Source organism: Rattus norvegicus, chromosome 13 (assembly GCF_021556685.1).
Source record: "Rattus norvegicus strain SHRSP/BbbUtx chromosome 13, alternate assembly SHRSP_T2T, whole genome shotgun sequence".
NCBI classification, from domain to species: Eukaryota; Metazoa; Chordata; class Mammalia; order Rodentia; family Muridae; genus Rattus; species Rattus norvegicus.
Window position 1 is genome coordinate 74,041,848 of NC_141546.1, and position 19,865 is coordinate 74,061,712.

The 19,865-nt window shown below is 35.5% G+C and overlaps 1 protein-coding gene across 5 annotated transcripts in view; it reads left to right on the top strand.

Annotated features, from left to right (window-relative positions):
- Cop1 (COP1, E3 ubiquitin ligase) overlaps positions 1-19,865 on the top strand; it is a 132,587-nt gene that overhangs the window by 47,082 nt on the left and 65,640 nt on the right. For all 5 annotated transcript variants that reach the window (NM_001428839.2, XM_087581236.1, NM_001428841.1 and 2 more), the window contains 2 exons: positions 10,166-10,280; positions 14,173-14,308. In NM_001428839.2, the coding sequence (NP_001415768.1) occupies positions 10,166-10,280; positions 14,173-14,308 (251 nt within the window). The remainder of the gene's footprint in view (positions 1-10,165; positions 10,281-14,172; positions 14,309-19,865) is intronic.

Sequence of the window (19,865 nt, forward strand, 5' to 3'; positions counted from 1 at the left end):
CACTAAAAAAAACCCCAAAACTAAAAACAAACAAGTAAGCAAAAAATTCCTCAAACCAAACCTCTTTACATTCAAATATTTTCACATTCACGGAAAAGTAGTAAGATTGCTCCAAAGAATTTCTTTATGTAATTCAAACAGTATGGCCAACTTCCAAAATATTTTATTATGTTTTTAGTCATTTACCTTTACCTAGATATACTATTTTCCCTTTTTAAAGTATTAAATTTTATTTCAGTTGTATTTTTATAATTTTCCCTCCTAGGTGTTTTGGGTATAGACATATATTTTTTATCCATTATTATTCAGTATATGCTTTGAAAATAAATGCTAGTTTTTATAGTTATAATTTTTAAATTCAGGAAGCAAGCATTCATAGTATTATTTAAGCTCAGTATATGTAGAGAAAAAATACTAAATGGAGTATTTTTAATGGTCATTACTTTATGTATTTACTTTGTATAGAAAAGTTCTTTTTAGTAAATGTAAAGCTCTTGAAACATAGAGCTTTTGGGACTTAATCTCTTGAGTTCTTGGATGATTACTTCATGGTTTTGAAACTACTTGGTCCACCTGATATATGAATTTGCATGCTTGCGCTGGCCTGTTTTGTTCAAACTTTTGTTGTTGTTGTTTTGTTTTGTTTTGTTTTGTTTTGTTTTCATATTTGAATCCAGGGCTCTGTGCCAGGTAGGCAGATGTTCTGCTGCTAAACCTGCCTAACGCTTTAACCTTTAAAAAACAACTTTTATAGTAATATAACACTTTTCTTATCAAAATTCATAGAGTTGCTTGTATCTCTTTATAGATAGTAAAACCTGATTTGAGTATTTTTTTGCAACATATAATAGGATATGTTAGGAGAAATTTTAAAGCCTCAAAGTCTATAATAACTTGAGCAAGAAAGGCCCATCCTGAATCTGGAAACTAGCTAGTATAGTATTTTATAGCATGACTGATGCTTTCCATTGAAGATAATTTCACAGCATAACTATCAGGCAAGGCCAGTTTGTGACTTTGATAAAGTCAGACAAACAAAATACATCATTGAATAGTTTTCTAGACACATATGAAACCATGGTTGCTTTGCAAACCATACACAATAAATAAGCACATTATATCCTAAGTAATATGAATAGCTGTTGCCTCTTCTCTAGCTTTATTTTAATTCACTGCCTCTTCTTTGCTCCCTTTGTAGCTTTTTGTTTGCTTGCTTTTGAGGGGCTAGAGATTGAGTCCAGAGCATTTTGCCTGCTAACTTAAGCAAGCACGTCACCACTTAGCTATTATATTATTATACTCTAGCTCTACTTCTCATGAAGGTAGATTTTATTATAAAGGAATTTATCCCACATAACAGTTGTACTCTAATTTAGAGTGAAACTCAATATTCTTGAATGCTCCTACATATTTTATGCAAACCTTAGTCTTATAGACTATTTTTGACGCTCTTACTAAGCCAGCTCTTCCTTCCTGTAGTGTAATTACACATATCTTTATCTGTGATTAGGGGTATGTGGAAAGTTTACATGGAAGAAAAGGAAAAGTTTTTCATTATACTATTTATGTAGCATTGTTTTGTATTTTCCGGAAAGTAGGGAAAAGATTAAAACAGAGTCTGGTGAAAAAAGAAAATGAGTAAAAGTAGCTATTCTCTACTTTTGATGGCTGCCATTTTCTGTGTGGTGGTGTAGAAGGAGTGCACGGTCAGTTGAAACCATACTCCAAATCTTGAGCTGGGGTCACCTTTCTAGGCTGGCCTTATGTGTATACAGTAGTCTCCCGCGAGGTTAGGCAACAGCATCATTCCCTTTCAGGCTCAGTTGGCCGCAAGTACTCTAGTGGATTGTTTTGCTAAATTTTCCTGCTTTTTAGGCTAGAGTATTAAATGAAATTTTTTTGTTTATAGTATTTTGAGTTTATAATTTATTAGGATGTAACCCCTTTTTTTTTTTTTTTTTTGTTCTTTTTTTTTTTCGGAGCTGGGGACCGAACCCAGGGCCTTGCGCTTCCTAGGTAAGCGCTCTACCACTGAGCTAAATCCCCAGCCCCTGATGTAACCCCTTTTATAAGTTGAGAATTTATGTTTTTTTTTTTTCATTTTATGTATCACTTATTGGTGTATAGTGTTCGCTGAGGCATTGCATTAGTATCATCCCAACCCTCACCCACAAATCTTCTGTTGATAATACTGCTTTTTAGTTTGCTTTTCTGTTACTACAAAAATTAAAACAACAACAACAACAGCAACAAAGAAAGGTAGTGACTAAAAACAACTGTGAGAAAAACAGGATTTATTTTTGCTTACAGTTCCAGGGGGTATAAAGCTCATCATAGTGGAGAAAACTTGTCTCTTAAGAAGCATAGAGATTATCTTTCATGTGTCCCAAGAAAGTGGACCCAAACACACCACCAGTGACATCCATGTTCCAGCAAAGCCACAGCTTCTAATTGTTCCAAACCTTCCCAAACAGGCACCAACTGGGGACCCAAGTGTTCAGATACATAGGGGATATTTCTCATCCAATCCACCACATTCTACCTTTCCCCGTAGTCTTTAACAGTCTCAAAACTGTTCAAAAGTCTGCAATCTCTTCTGAGACTTGTCAGTCTCTTCAACTCTGACTCCTTATAAAATTAAAAAACCAAAAGCCACATATATATTTTGTATATACAGTGGCACAGAATATACATTTCCATTGCATTAGGAAACAATGAGACATGGTGAGGTAAGAGTAGGACAAAGCAGGACTAAATGCCAGCAGGTCAAACACCAAATCTCAAAGCTCTGTGTCAGTATCTAGAACTTTAGTTTCAAAACCCTGGAGCCTTGCTGTCTTCAGTACGTTTTCTACAAATGAGTGAGAAAACTCAAACTGACTAATTTCTCAGTTGCTGTGGGTAGAGTAAATGCAGGCTCAAAACTTGTACATTTCCTAGCAGAATCCAGCTTTCATGCCTATTAGAAGGCAGGGCAGATATTGAGGAGTAAATCCTGTTAGAGGTTTGTAGACTAGAGTTGTGAATTCTCACCTTTCACTTTATTGTTCCTGTTGGTTGAGACATGCTTTTTCTTGGATCCTGTACTGCTTTCACACTTAGAATAATTTTCTCTCCGCTCTTTGAGTGCTAGGATTACAGGGACGAGCCAGCACTTCTGGCTTTTCTCTTCATTTATAACAGTGTATGAGACAAAATTAAAATTGATACAAAAAGGGTGGCTTCCTCTGGTTTTGTAAGTGTAAGGCCATTGATTTTCTTTGGAGTACTTGATATTCTTCATTATAAGGATATCCATTTCATTTACTTTGTCTTTGTGAAGCTTAGCAAAATGAATTGATTCTAAAACAGAATATATCGTGCCATCTGCACTCCATGATTAGAATCTTAGCTAGAATATACTGTTGTAATTTACAAGAAGAAATCGATTTCTGTAAATACTCTGAATCATAAAGTAGCTCCATATAAAAATAATAAAAGAAGTACAAAAGGATACTAGTAAAACTACTACATGTAAAGTAGTATGGAGGAAAGACTGTACTGGAAATTCACAGGAGTCAGTGTTCTTATTTATAGGTTTAAAAAAAATTCTCTCAGGCATTTACTTAAGGAGTCTTCAATATTATATAAGTATAAAAAGATTTTCATAGAAGGGCCCATATATGACAAATTGATGTTATCACAATTCAGAATAAATTTAGTACAAGTTAACATTAGTAAAGTAGCAGTCTTAAATGTAAATTTTAAAAATGGGTATATATTGAAAAAACTAAAATGATTGTAGAACAATTTAGATAGATTAATGGCCTTGTTTATTAATTTAACTGGTTCCTACTAAACCATTCCCATAGTAGTTTTTTAAGTGTATAGATATGTTATCAATTAAATTAGAAATTCTTTGATAAAGTGGATGATTCAGAAGTTAATATGAATAGAGTACTCTCCTACTCAACATAAGAGCATGCTAATACCAAAGGAATAAAATAACAATTAACAATCTTATAAAATTATCATTGATAACCTGTACTAAAGGAGTTTATTAAAGTAGTGTAAAGAACAATTAAGTATATGTTGTGATAACTAGGAACCATTTGATAGAAATGTGTTTGGCATTTACTGCTTGCTAAAAGAGTCTAGATCAAATACATAATTGTTTAAATAGAAATGATAAAATAAATCAACATATAATAAAGGGCCAGAAACAAAATCTTAACCTACTCTGTGAAACATCTTCAGTATGGTGTATAAAAAAAAAAAATCTTATTTGCTGTGAGATATTACAAAAGAAAAGAAACATCTGTTGTACTGATAACTTTTTAAATGCAAACTCCAGATAGAGTTAAAATTCCTCTTAAAAAACGTGATTAAAGACATAAAAATGCTCATGTTTATGTTATCTGACATGATTCTGAACTTCCTAATTAAGAGAAATTTTGACTAATACATGGTGCAGAAGAATTCCTCTAACAGTTCTTTCTGAGATCAAAGTTCAGACTGAGAAACTTCCATAAATGATTTACAAATGAGGGCAGTTTGAGAATCACGTCCTTGACTGTTTGTATATAAACATCATAGAGTGTATTTACAGAAATCTCTATGTTGCAGGTCACTCACTGCAGTTGAACTGGTGCAGCCAAGTGCCAATCTAAAATAAGATGGGCGCTGCTGCTTTCCAGCTGCCCCATATACAGTAAGCTTCCTGTGTATGTAATGATGCACTCCAAAGTAACGGAATGTGTGGTAGACAAAGCACATAACCCAAGAGCAGAGTTGTTGAAGGCTGTCAGCATGAAACAGGCATGCGTTTATTTATTTATTTATTTATTTATTTATTTATTTATTTATTTATCTATCTATCTATCTATCTATTTATCGTTTTATCGTTTTATTTATTGTTTTATTTGTTGGTCTTGAGACACAGCCTCTCTATTTTGCTCTGGTTGGTCTGGAATTCATGAAGACCAGACAGCCTCAAACACACAGATCACTTACTTGCCTTTGCCTTCCTGGTGTTTGGAGTAAAGGCATGAGCCACCAACCCAATTATGAGACAATTCATATAATAGAATAAGGGAAATTTTATTCTGTGCCAAATATGAATGACCTGTAGATAAAGATGTTTTTCTGAGGAAGCAGTTACACTGATTTTTATGTCACAATATAAAAGAATGTCAGAAATCAATGCATGTACTAAATAACATAAATAGGACACAGATCAGTTGTAGCAAATCTGGAAAACCTCTGCAAATAGTTTTCACTTGCTGTATTGTAAGTTTCTTAGCTTTGAGCTTGGGAAAGCAAGCCATCTGGTAAGTTTATGCATTGTAAAGTTATACCTGACAGTGGAAAGTGTTCTAAGCAAGATACAGTAGGTGAGAACTAAATGTTTATTAAAGGGAGTAAATAAAAATAGCCTAAGATAATTTTGACTTCAAATTTATCAAATTTCAACTTCCCATAGTCATAAAATTCTAAGCAATAAGTCTTCAAAATTAAATGTGCCTCACCCGGAATTCTATACTCTCATTATTTACTATTACTTACTATATACAATTACCTATGGTATACATTTATACAACTATCAGTACAAGAGGTTTGTTAATAACTATCATTGCTCAAACATGGGAATTGTGTGATAGAGTATTGTGACAGTGGAAGCTGCAAGGGTAAACAGAGAAGAACATGGAGAATTGAATTGGTATTCTTCCATATACATATGGTAACTCCTAGGAGCATTTGATTTGAAAATTACACACATAGGAATCCTTTCTAAGAAATCATTTGAAATACTACATAAAGGTGAAATATTATGGCCATAGAGATGGCGCAGCAATTAGGAACACTTGCTGCTCTTCCAGAGGACCTGATTTCAGTTCCCAGCACTGGTGACTCACAGCTGCTTGTCCCTCCCGTTGTAGGGGTTCTAGTGCCCTTTTTTGGCCTTGATAGATAGTGATATATATTCTTGCAGACACATACATCATAAGAAAAAAAATCTGTTTAAAAAGGGGTTGTATTCTAGTAAATTCTGGAACATAAACACGCCCAGCCATAGTAAAATACCTAAGAATGTTATCCTACAGTTAAAAAGTGAATTGTTATACTGTTAAAAAACAATTTAATAGGTGGAAAAAAATTAACTCCCCCCCCACCAGAGCTCCCAAGAATTAAAACACCAGCCAATGAGTACATATGGAGGGACCCATGGCTCTAGCTGCATATGTATGAGAGGATGGCATTGTCTGGTATAGGTGGGAGGAGAATTCCTTAGTCTGTGAAGGCTCTTTCCCCATTGTAGGGGAATGCCAAGGTGATGAGGTGGGTAGGAAGGAGTGGGAACATCCTCATAGAAGGAGTGGGGAGGGGGATAGCATTTGAAATGTAAATACACAAAATATCCAATTAAAAAAGGTTTTGCAAAAAAAAAAATTTTAAATACTAACATGATTAAGAAAAGCCATAAATGTATGACTTTCATATAGTATAGGTATATTATACTTCTAAATTTTTATAATTATCTGTTGGTTTTGCTTTTAAAATTTTGATAGCTTTTGTATAATGAGCAAAAATTAAATTACCATTAAAAATGAGGAACTTATATTTTAAAACTTAACTTCAGTAGTCATTTTCTTAATGTTTGTGTGTGTGTGTGTGTATGCCTTCCTTCCTGTCTGTTGGTTGGTCCCCCCACCCCATATATATGTGTGTGTGTGTGTGTGTGTGTGTGTGTGTGTGTGTGTGTGTGTGTGTGTGTGTGCGCATGTGTGTGTGTCTTAAGGATTGTTATTCATGCCGTCATGAATGTCACTGTTACAGCTCAGTCTAGCCTCAGATTCCGAGCAGTTCTAGCTTCAGCTTCCTGACTGCTTAGGAGCACAAGTATGCACCACTGGTTCTGGTAGTAATGACCTTTGTAGGAAAACAAAACAAAGCAAAGAACCAGAATAGCAGCTAATGGTCCAGGGCTGGCTCAGAATCACTGTGAGTTTATTTGTTGTATATCTTTCCATTTCCTGCAAGCTGTTAGTTTCTTAAGACACTGGACTTTTGAAGTGTGTAATTTATTTGTTAGGGTATCTTTTTAAGGTACATCTTAATTCTCATAGGGCTCCACCTGTAGCTTCCCTCTGGTTCTTCACTGTTGTACTCTTTGATAAAGTTTTCCAATTTATTTTATCCTTTGAGCTTGAGTACTATCCAATATTTAGATCCATAAAGAAGCCCTAGGGGATGGGGAGAGTCAGGGATATTGTTTAGTGCTAACTCTTCTTTTTCCACGTGGAGAGGTTTAATGAGAGAAGAAGAGTTGAAGAGGGGAGGAGTAAAGGAAGCCAGCCATGGGCACATGGAGGGAAGAGGGGGGATGGGGAGAAAAGGGAAGAAAGGGAGAGCAGGGAAGACAGAAGAGCAAGAGCAAAGGAGAGCAAGAGCTAGTGTTAACTCTTATGCTTGAGGCCCTGGGTTTGCTCCTAGACTTAAACCCACCCCTGTCCCACCCGCAGCTCCCCCACCTCCAAAACTGTAGCATTTTCATGCTTCTGATTTTAGCATCTGGAAAGCTAAAGCTGAGAACTGTGTGTATGAAGCCATTGCTATGTGCACTGATCCAGACCCTGTTATATCGACTGCCCCCCAAAAGGGGAGAATCTACCTCTTGATATTTTTATTGGAACTGCCATTAATTTAGAAACTGTTCTAGGGAGAGCTCATTTTTATGATATCGAGTTAAAATAGATTTTACTCAGGATTTTGTATGCTTATTGCTAAGAGGTGCTTAAATATTGAATTTTTACCTTTAAAAATACATTTAAAATTACACTTAATTTGAGATCAAGTACTAAGATGTAGTTATTAAGTAAAACCCAATATCTCTAATAGAGAGGTTTTACATAACTTTTGCTAGATTATCTTATATATTTTGTCATCTTGATAGGTTTTCCTACTCAAATAGTTACATATGTATTCTAGGGATTTTTCTTTTAAATGAATAAAGACATGTTCAGATTGGTTTTGTCAACGAAGATGAGGTTTACTTTAGAAAAGATCATTGTATACCATAGTAAGTTATGGACAAAGAAGGAAAGATAGGAATTTTTACAGGTAAAACAAGATGGGTTACCTAATCTGTGCTGAAATTACTGTCTTTGACTCAAGGCCAAATAACAAGAATGGCATTAACCCAAGGCTGGACAGGCAGCTTTTTGGGCTGTATTCTCCTGTCCTCCCATAAATAATTTTTGTCCTCTAATTTGGTAGGCTTTGCTCAAGTTATGGTTCTGGTAATCTTGTGATAGTTTGATATCAGATAGCAGTGAAAGAAAACCTGAATGGTCTCCCTGGCTTTCTTTCTTGGGGTTTGACAAAGTGGTGACTCTTACTCTGACAATTTTCACAGCTTTTCTAATGTCTATGTTCTCTCTGGCTTTATTTCCCCCCCCCCCTTTTTTTTTATTCTATGCTCTCTCCTGTTCCCCCTTAAACTTCCCCTGTACAATGTAGGACTTTATTTCTGCTGATGCCCCCAATCATGTTGAAGATGTTTTCTTCTATTTTAATAGAATTTTAAATTAAATATAATTTCATAATTTTCTTTTTCCTCCTTCTAATTCCTCCTGTGAACTTTCTTTGTTCTTTCAAATTCATGGTCTCTTTTTATATTCCTTCCTTAATGTACAAATATAGTATCTTCAGTCTGCCTAATGTTACTTGTGTGCACAGAATCACTTGGTGTTAGATTACCAATTTGGAGGCTTTTTCTGTGTCTGAGGAGGAGAAGGTTGGCAAATGTGATAATTATTATTTTTTCGTTTGTTTTGTCAAAGTAGCTAATGAAAGCAACCTAAGAACAGCTGTTTTTCCCCCTTACATTTTGAATTCACAGTCTCTCCTGGCATGGGAAGGCATAGTAGCAAAAGTGTTTGTTTTCTGTTTGAGGCATACTCTCTCACTAGCCTAGAGCTCATTGACTAGGTTGTTCTGAATGGCCAGTGAAGCCAATATACTTCTTTTTCCCTGTTTGGTTGGCTAACAAGTATGTTCCACTATACCCAGCTTTTTAAAGTAGGTTTTGGGGTTCAAACACAGATCACCACATTTGCATGGCATGCACTTACCAACTCAGCTCTTTCCCTGTCCTTAAGGGGCAAGCTTATATTTACCACTTTTCCTCCTCGTCTTTGCTTCCTAATGAATTGTTCCTTCTGTGTCCCTGAGAACAGCAACTAATTCAGGGCTTTATTTAAGTACACATTCTTGTATAGTGCTTCATGCATATTTCCTGTTTTATCACAGAATAGTAGAGCAGTGTGTGTGCCAGACTCGATAATAAAGATCAATTTTTATGATATTGAGGACTAGAGAGGTGAATCCAGAAAACTTTGGAATAGAGAAGTAGTTCATAGAAGAAGTAAATTATTTCTGGATGGGTGGTTGTTGTGGTGCCTGTGAAATCACTGTAGGGATTTGAATTGAATGTTTTTAAAGCACATCAAGGGGTAAAAAATTACATTTATATATTTAATATATATTGTAACTTTTTTAGCTGATGGATCTCTTCCTTTTTGTGTTTTCATCTTCCAGTCCATGTAATTAAAATTAGGTCACTTCAAGAGTTTTTGTTTTATTTTTTCTCTTATCAGTATGTTCATTATTTTTGTCCTTTATCTCATTTTTTTTTTAACTTAGAGCTTTTTTTTTCCTTGTCTCTTTCTGTTTTTTTTTTTTTTTTTTTTTTTTTTTTAACTTTTTGGAGACAAGGTCTCTTGTAGCCTAGAATGGCCCTTAAACTTGCTGTGTAGCCAAAGTTTGTGTAGCCAAAGTTGACTTGGAACAACTCATCTCCTGCCTCTGCCATCTCTGAGCACTGAGTTTACAGGTCTCCATCAGTACTGCCAATTTTATGTGGTGCTGGGGATGGAACCCAGAGCTTTGTGTGTGTTAGGCAAGCACTTCAGAAGGCCTGCATGGCCTTCACATCACTGTTTTAAGATATTTTTTCCCCCTGTTTTTACTTGAAAATAAAACTTGGAAAGTAAAATCTGAGAATTGTAGTTTTTCACCATCTTTAATATAATGTTCATTTAAAAGTACATAAGTAAGCATTTGGTTGTTCTGTATAAGAGTGTGAATTGTGCTGAGTTATAAGTGTCTTTTCTTATCATCTTAGACAAAGAAACAGCCTTGGTATAACAGCACATTAGCATCAAGACGAAAGCGACTCACTGCTCATTTTGAAGACTTAGAGCAGTGTTATTTTTCTACAAGGATGTCTCGTATCTCAGGTACATATTCAGGATTCCTTTTAAGATGTCTAAAAATCATCCTTCAGCTCTATTTCCAGGTTCATATGCTAGATTTATGGAAAGTTCTAATTGCAAAGCAAAGTGTGTGTTTTTGGAAGTCTTATCAGTAATGTATAGGCTTTTAGATACTTTGAAGAATGCTGTTTTGTACTGGTATCTTTATTCCTCATTCCAGAATGTTTTATCTTTCTAGAGCAAGCTATTTAAAGTTTGAAGAATAACCATGAATATTTAGCTAGCAACAGCATGTTCCATTCAATTTGCTTCTTTTTCAACATTAATAAGTTTCAAGAACCATTCTTTGTGCTGCGGATAAAAAGATGGAAGAATTGATTCTTAATTATCATAAAGGGGATATTATAAATCTGAAGGCAAAAGATATAGGTAGTTAATAATCCTGTGTGCTATATAAATGTGCAATATCAGTTGATATAACTGAATGTTAAAAATCTAGGCCAAAAATAAAAAGACATAAGTAAATGTTCTAGGTGGGGACTTAAAGAGATTGTATTTAAGCCAGCCTAGTGTAAATTAAAAAATAATTAGAAACATCCAAAATAGAACGAATACCATAGGACCACATGGGCATGATAGCATAAGATATTTTAAATTTTAGAGAAGTAATAAACTGTTAGTCAGCCTTTCTCAGCATCTTTACTCATCTGCGAAGGGTGGATGTTAGTAGCAAACCTACATGTGTTCAGAGAGTTACAGGTGAGGGTTACAGAGGTGGCTTAGATTACTTGCTGTTCTTCCTGAAGATCCAACTTCAGTTCCCAACACTCACATCAGTAGACTCTATGTAACTCTAGCATCACGGGGTTTGACTTTTCTGGCCTCTGTTGGGCACCTGCGCACACATGGTATACACACACATAACCATAAAAACAAACATATTTAATAATTATAGGTGAAATGTACAGAGCACAGTACTAATTTCATTAGTAGTATATATGTTGTAAATAAAGAATATCAAGGGGAAATGTGTCTGGTAGTATATTGCTTAAAAAGTGTCTTAATTTTCTTCTAAATGAATGAACATTTTTATATTATATCGTATAAACAACATGTCTGTGTGTCTGTGTCAGTGTGTATTCTGTTTACCTCTTTCTTGATAATTTTGCCTCATAATGGGTGATGGAGAAAAATAGTAATTTATGTAGGCTGAGTATGTGGCTCAATTGGTAGTGTGCTTGCCCTACCAGCAGGATTCGATCTTCAGTAGGATATTAAAAAAGGAATAAGCATTTTGAGAATAGAGTCAGTAAGAAGAGAAGTGACTACATAAGTTGGTGGCTAGCCTAGACACACACACACACACACACACACACACACACACACACACACTTAGGAAAATGGTAAAACTTGTCTTAAGCATATTTGATTTGAGGTTAGTGATGAGCTTTTTTGTGGATGGAAATGTTGCATTACTGCCAATACCGTATTACTTGCTGTTGACGCTGAGCACAGTATAGGTAGATACTGGAGAGCTGACAAAGGGCTCGACAGAGAACCATCTTTATGTCACTGGCAACAAAGATATGTCTGATGTTAATAGTAAGAGGGAATACTGGTAGTTTGCTCTAGAAGATGCAGATTTACAGGAGAGGAGACTAGAAGCTCACACCAGAAGGCAAATTAAATAGATGGCTATTAATTGCTGTATCAGGCTTAAAGCACGTTGCCTCCGGTTTTTACAAATCTTAAGTTGTGCTGTTTTGCGCAATGGCTTCCCATGACTGTATTACTGAAGACGAGGTTCTTTTGCCAGGAGGAAACCTAACCTTCTCCAGTGAAGTTCATACAGTGCTGATTGCATTTTATCATTTTTCCACCTATGCCTGGCTTTTGCAGTTGTAAAAATTGACAGATGGTTATTAGAAAATGAATGTCTTGACTTCTTAATTATAATTTTAAAAATCATTAAGAAAAAGAAGAAGTGTTGGGAATACTTCTCTAACCTGTAATTAAGATGAGGTGGTATGCCAACAACCATGTATGGACGTGGATCATGATACAGCTGAACCGACAAAAGTCATGCCTTCTTAATAAATAACCAGATATAAAAACAGCTGGGATACATTGAGATGCTGAAATAACTACCTTTTTTGTAGATTTATTTGTTTTGTTTTACATATGTGAATGTTTTGGTGCATGTATATCTGTACCACATGTATGCCTGGTGCCAGTGGAGGTCAGAAGAGAATGCCAGATCCTCTGTAACTGCAATTATAGATGGTTGCAAACCACCATGTGGTTTCTGGGAACCAAACCCAGGTCATTTGTAGCAAGTGCTTTTAATATCTGAGCCATCTCCAGCCATTTTTTTCTCATAAAATATTATGTATTTATATCAGTCAGCTTGAGTGATAGCTAGGAGTACATTTAAACTAGAAACAAATGATCTTCAGCAGTCTTAAATATCAGTGATTATGTTCTTAGGACCTGAAGACACTGTTCAACATTCAATTTTTTTCTGAACGAGTAACGAACTTGTCATGCCAGCATTTACTTACTATATTAAATAGTTCGTAGTAATAGGGTTACAATGAAGATATGCAATTATCATGTCCATAGCACCGTAGTAGTTGGTTTTGGTGGCTGCCTGCTCCTGTAACCCACATTTTATTTGTATTCTATTGAACTTTCTCAGTGTAAGTTCTGTGGAATAGGATCTTCTCTCAGTTCTGATACTGCATGCTGGTTAGGTCATTCTTGTACTGTTTTTAGAATAAAAACACTACTTACTTGGACTCCTTTAATTCTGGTTACTAGATGGATTTTGACTGCCTAAATCGGTAGCATTTATGAAGTAACTGACAGAATTTAATTTCTTCAAATAACTTTATTATCATTAGTAGATAAATTTTATCAAACCAAGTAAGTTCTTAGATATTTAAAAAATGGTTTGTGTCCACTAGTACTTTTGGTATTTTAGTTTCATTATGCCTCTCATTTCTTGAGATAATATGTTTAAGTGGAATCACAAAAAGTTTATGTTGAAAATGCAATATGCACATGGATGAGAAAAAGGTAAGATTAAGTTGAAATAATTTTAAATTTTAATCCTTTACAGTGCTAATGTAAATAATTGTGTGTTGTAGTTTCTATTTGCTTTGCTTTGTTTTGTTTTGTGATTTCAGTTCTTTGGGGAAAAGTTTAAACTGCAGATTTCCAACTGCCTTGGAAAACTGAGTATTTTGTTTGTGTTTTACTGCAAGAATACCTCTGTATTAAAGAATAGATAAGTTGACAGCTACTTGACACATTAATGTTACCTAAGTCTCAGATGGTTTAACTTTAAATAGTTAACTCAAAGGGATCTTGTGTGATGTCACTACTGTTGTCTTTGAGAATCACTAATCTATACATTACAGTTTTGTACCTATGGCTGAGGAAAAGAATTAAAATAATTCAATTTTTTACCCAATATGTTATATAATTTTGCTTTGATCATAACTGTGGAATAAATATACATCCCTATAAATAAATTTTGTTAAACTAACAAATATCTAAGCACATGTAGCTCTTCCTCCAGTAGTTACTGTCAGTGTTGATGGTTGAAATATGATTTTTTTTAATGATTTATGTTCATTAGAAGCTTTCTCATTGTTTTATTTTCCACTGAAATCAGCGCTAAAACTAGAGGAGATTGCCTTAATGTTTTATTGGAATAGAAAGATGTTTCCATGAATTCCTAGACCATTCTTATTAAAGCTAAAAGATCATCTAATTAATTTGAGCATACTGCTCTTTTTAAAATCTCCAAAAATGCTTTTTATTTAAAAATAATCTTTTAATATGAGGATATTGTTCTTTGCTTCCTTTATAGTATCATTTATTTATTTAATTTCATTTTTTTCTGATACAGATGACAGTAGAACTGCAAGCCAGTTAGATGAATTTCAAGAATGCTTGTCCAAATTTACTCGATATAACTCTGTAAGACCGTTGGCCACATTGTCTTATGCTAGTGATCTGTATAATGGTTCCAGCATAGTTTCTAGGTAAGTGTTTGGCATTGTTCTTACTGGGTTCTTTTATTAAGGTAGAAAGAAACTTACTAAATTTGAGAAGACTGTAACATGTCCTTGAGACTTGGGATTTGCAAGCTGCATTGCTTTCCAGTGACCAGGAGCTAGCAGATTGGAGTGCTCGGTAGTGTCCGTCTGACAGAAGGTTGCAGTTTCTCTTTGGATGGTGTATTTGGTGTCTTAGGATGGAAGGTGTTCTTTACGTCCTTCAGTCTTGCAAGTCTGTATACACTGGTATATTTCCTCTGAATATTAATGTTTGATTCTCCAGTAATATTTTCCATGGAATATAAGAATATGATCAAAGCATACTGTATAGTTTGTACAATTAGTATACAGTAATAAAAGCTATTAATTTGAGATATAGCTATAGGTAGTCTAAATAAAAATATACAAAGCAGAGACTGACAGAGTGTATTTTTGAAATGTATTCTGGAGCCAGGGGTATAAAAACACCTAATGATTGCTTGCCTTTAAAGGAGAAACCAAGTTTAATACCCAGGATGCATGTGAAATAAAGGCCAGGCATAGTAGTGCTTGGTTGTTATGCTGGTGCTATTAAGGCAGATCTTGGAGCTTACTGCCTTGTTGGCAAGTTGTAGGCCTGTAAGAGAACCTGTCTCAAAAGAGAGGTACTTGAGGAATTGCATCCAAAGTTGTCCTCTGAATTTATCATGCAGATATGTTCATGGGCACACATGTGCCTGTGCTTACAAAGACACAAATTTACCACTATATACAATTTTCCATTTCTTAAAATAATGTACTTTCTAAAACCACCAGGCTGTATTACATTTAGCCTAATTTCAGTAGACATTAAAATTGAAATGAGTTACATATAAATATTTTAAACTAAAATTTTACAAATCAAATAGATGCACTCAATTGGTATGCTTAGCCTTTTTTGTTTTCTCCCAATTATATTGAATTAACATTTCTTAGTGAAATATTTCCAAATTTTTAAGTTCGTTATACCAACAGAAAATATCAAGACTAGTAGGTAGCAAGAAAAAAAAAAGGAGCTTTGAAACTTTCATAATTTTGGTGACTTCTTTTAGTACTTTGAAGGATATTGGTAATTCATTCTAAGCTTTGACTTCTAATGAGAGAGGGTTAAAAACCACAAAAACAATGGAACAAATTATCATTACCACTTAAATTACTTAAGATCTGTGTAATGTTGATTACTTTATTGCACTGAAATTAGAAATTAGACTAACCAAATAAATCTCCCTTTTTCCTGTGCTTGTGTAGATTTAATACCAGATCCATTAGTCCACAAGGTGGCAGCATTTGTTTTCGCAATCTCTACTTGTAACATAGTTGACAAGGGTAGAACTTGATGGCTTGTCCCGATTCATTCTCCTAATAATTATATGATCTTAAGTTCATAACAACAAATTATGGAAAATATTTCCTACTTTTCCCATAAATATAGAAGTTACACCACATTCTATACGTTGTTTTCTGTGCCACCAGAGAGGATTGGCTTGAAATTACATCCTTTAAACTAACTCAACATACAGTACTGCTACTTGCTTCATGAACTTCTGGTTTGAATTCCTCATCCCTATATAAGTACAGTGGTTGTCAGCCTTCCTAAATCGTGACCCTTTAATACAGTTCCTCATGCTGTGGTCACCTCAGCATGATAAATAAAATAATAATTATTATTATTATTTTGCTACTTCATATCTGTAATTTAGCTGTTGTTATGAATCTTAAAGTAAATGTCTGAGTTTTTTGATGGTCTTAGGTGACCTCTATAAAAGGGTCATTCGGCCCCCAAAGAATTATAAGCCATAGGTTGAAAACGGCTACCATAACTTAATACTCAGAACTGTTAACTACTTTATATCAGGTATTTAATTGGTTTTAGTATTTGGTTTCTAGTTTACTCAAGTTAAAAATATACTGTATGCAGCTTTTGTGAACTCATGAGAGGTTAAATGGTTATGTTTATGTGATTCATTGATATAAAACCAGTTACTAGTAAATTAGTCACTTGCTGGTTTTAATTACTACAACTAATTAAATACTACACTATTTTTTTTTCTGAGCAATTCAACGTGCCCTCTTTATTAGTATTATGTGGCATTTACGCAAATCTTTTTTTTTATTTATTTTTTTTATTTTCTTTTTTTTTTTTTTTTTATTAACTTGAGTATTTCTTATATACATTTCGAGTGTTATTCCCTTTCCCGGTTTCCGGGCAAACATCCCCCTCCGCCCTCCCGTTCCTTATGGGTGTTCCCCTCCCAACCCTCCCCCCATTGCCGCCCTCCCCCCATAGACTAGTTCACTAGGGGTTCAGTCTTAGCAGGACCCAGGGCTTCCCCTTCCACTGGTGCTCTTACTAGGATATTCATTGCTACCTATGGGGTCAGAGTCCAGGGTCAGTCCATGTATAGTCTTTAGGTAGAGGCTTAGTCCCTGGAAGCTCTGGTTGCTTGGCATTGTTGTACTTTTGGGGTCTCGAGCCCCTTCAAGCTCTTCCAGTTCTTTCTCTGATTCCTTCAATAGGGGACCTATTCTCAGTTCAGTGGTTTGCTGCTGGCGTTCGCCTCTATATTTGCTGTATTCGGGCTGTGTCTCTCAGGAGCGATCTACATCCGGCTCCTGTCGGTCTGCACTTCTTTGCTTCATCCATCTTGTCTAATTGGGTGGCTGTATATGTATGGGCCACATGTGGGGCAGGCTCTGAATGGGTGTTCCTTCAGTCTCTGTTTTAATCTTTGCCTCTCCCTTCCCTGCCAAGGGTATTCTTTTTCCTCATTTAAAGAAGGAGTGAAGCATTCACATTTTGATCATCCGTCTTGAGTTTCGTTTGTTCTAGGGATCTAGGGTAATTCAAGCATTTGGGCTAATACCCACTTATCAATGAGTGCATACCATGTATGTCTTTCTGTGATTGGGTTAGCTCACTCAGGATGATATTTTCCAGTTCCAACCATTTGCCTACGAATTTCATAAACTCATTGTTTTTGATAGCTGAGTAATATTCCATTGTGTAGATGTACCACATTTTCTGTATCCATTCCTCTGTTGAAGGGCATCTGGGTTCTTTCCATTTTCTGGCTATTATAAATAAGGCTGCGATGAACATACTGGAGCACGTGTCTCTTTTATATGTTGAGGCATCTTTTGGGTATATGCCCAAGAGAGGTATAGCTGGATCCTCAGGCAGTACAATGTCCAATTTTCTGAGGAACCTCCAGACTGATTTCCAGAATGGTTTTACCAGTCTGCAATCCCACCAACAATGGAGGAGTGTTCCTCTTTCTCCACATCCTCGCCAGCATCTGCTGTCACCTGAGTTTTTGATCTTAGCCAATCGCACTGGTGTGAGGTGAAATCTCAGGGTTGTTTTGATTTGCATTTCCCTTATGACTAAAGATGTTGAACATTTCTTTAGGTGTTTCTCAGCCATTCGGCATTCCTCAGCTGTGAATTCTTTGTTTAGCTCTGAACCCCATTTTTTAATAGGGTTATTTGTTTCCCTGCGGTCTAACTTCTTGAGTTCTTTGTATATTTTGGATATAAGGCCTCTATCTGTTGTAGGATTGGTAAAGATCTTTTCCCAATCTGTTGGTTGCCGTTTTGTCCTAACCACAGTGTCCTTTGCCTTACAGAAGCTTTGCAGTTTTATGAGATCCCGTTTGTCGATTCTTGATCTTAGAGCATAAGCCATTGGTGTTTTGTTCAGGAAATTTTTTCCAGTGCCCATGTGTTCCAGATGCTTCCCTAGTTTTTCTTCTATTAGTTTGAGTGTGTCTGGTTTGATGTGGAGGTCCTTGATCCACTTGGACTTAAGCTTTGTACAGGGTGATAAGCATGGATCGATCTGCATTCTTCTACATGTTGCCCTCCAGTTGAACCAGCACCACTTGCTGAAAATGCTATCTTTTTTTCATTGGATGGTTTTGGCTCCTTTGTCAAAAATCAAGTGACCATAGGTGTGTGGGTTCATTTCTGGGTCTTCAATTCTATTCCATTGGTCTATCTGTCTGTCTCTGTACCAACACCATGCAGTTTTTATCACTATTGCTCTGTAATACTGCTTGAGTTCAGGGATAGTGATTCCCCCTGAAATCCTTTTATTGTTGAGGATAGCTTTAGCTATCCTGGGTTTTTTGTTATTCCAGATGAATTTGCAAATTGTTCTGTCTAACTCTTTGAAGAATTGGATTGGTATTTTGATGGGGATTGCATTGAATCTGTAGATTGCTTTTGGTAAAATGGCCATTTTTACTATATTAATCCTGCCAATCCATGAGCATGGGAGATCTTTCCATCTTCTGAGGTCTTCTTCAATTTCTTTCCTCAGTGTCTTGAAGTTCTTATTGTACAGATCTTTTACTTGCTTGGTTAAAGTCACACCGAGGTACTTTATATTATTTGGGTCTATTATGAAGGGTGTCGTTTCCCTAATTTCTTTCTCGGCTTGTTTCTCTTTTGTATAGAGGAAGGCAACTGATTTATTTGAGTTAATTTTATACCCAGCCACTTTGCTGAAGTTGTTTATCAGCTTTAGTAGTTCTCTGGTGGAACTTTTGGGATCACTTAAATATACTATCATGTCATCTGCAAATAGTGATATTTTGACCTCTTCTTTTCCGATCTGTATCCCTTTGATCTCCTTTTGTTGTCTGATTGCTCTGGCTAGAACTTCAAGAACTATATTGAATAAGTAGGGAGAGAGTGGGCAGCCTTGTCTAGTCCCTGATTTTAGTGGGATTGCTTCAAGTTTCTCTCCATTTAGTTTAATGTTAGCAACTGGTTTGCTGTATATGGCTTTTACTATGTTTAGGTATGGGCCTTGAATTCCTATTCTTTCCAGGACTTTTATCATGAAGGGGTGTTGAATTTTGTCAAATGCTTTCTCAGCATCTAATGAAATGATCATGTGGTTCTGTTCTTTCAGTTTGTTTATATAATGGATCACGTTGATGGTTTTCCGTATATTAAACCATCCCTGCATGCCTGGGATGAAGCCTACTTGATCATGGTGGATGATTGTTTTGATGTGCTCTTGAATTCGGTTTGCCAGAATTTTATTGAGTATTTTTGCGTCGATATTCATAAGGGAAATTGGTCTGAAGTTCTCTTTCTTTGTTGTGTCTTTGTGTGGTTTAGGTATAAGAGTAATTGTGGCTTCGTAGAAGGAATTCGGTAGGGCTCCATCTGTTTCAATTTTGTGGAATAGTTTGGATAATATTGGTATGAGGTCTTCTATGAAGGTTTGATAGAATTCTGCACTAAACCTGTCTGGACCTGGGCTCTTTTTGGTTGGGAGACCTTTAATGACTGCTTCTATTTCCTTAGGAGTTATGGGGTTGTTTAACTGGTTTATCTGTTCCTGATTTAACTTCGATACCTGGTATCTGTCTAGGAAATTGTCCATTTCCTGAAGATTTTCAAATTTTGTTGAATATAGGTTTTTATAGTAAGATCTGATGATTTTTTGAATTTCCTCTGAATCTGTAGTTATGTCTCCCTTTTCATTTCTGATTTTGTTAATTTGGACGCA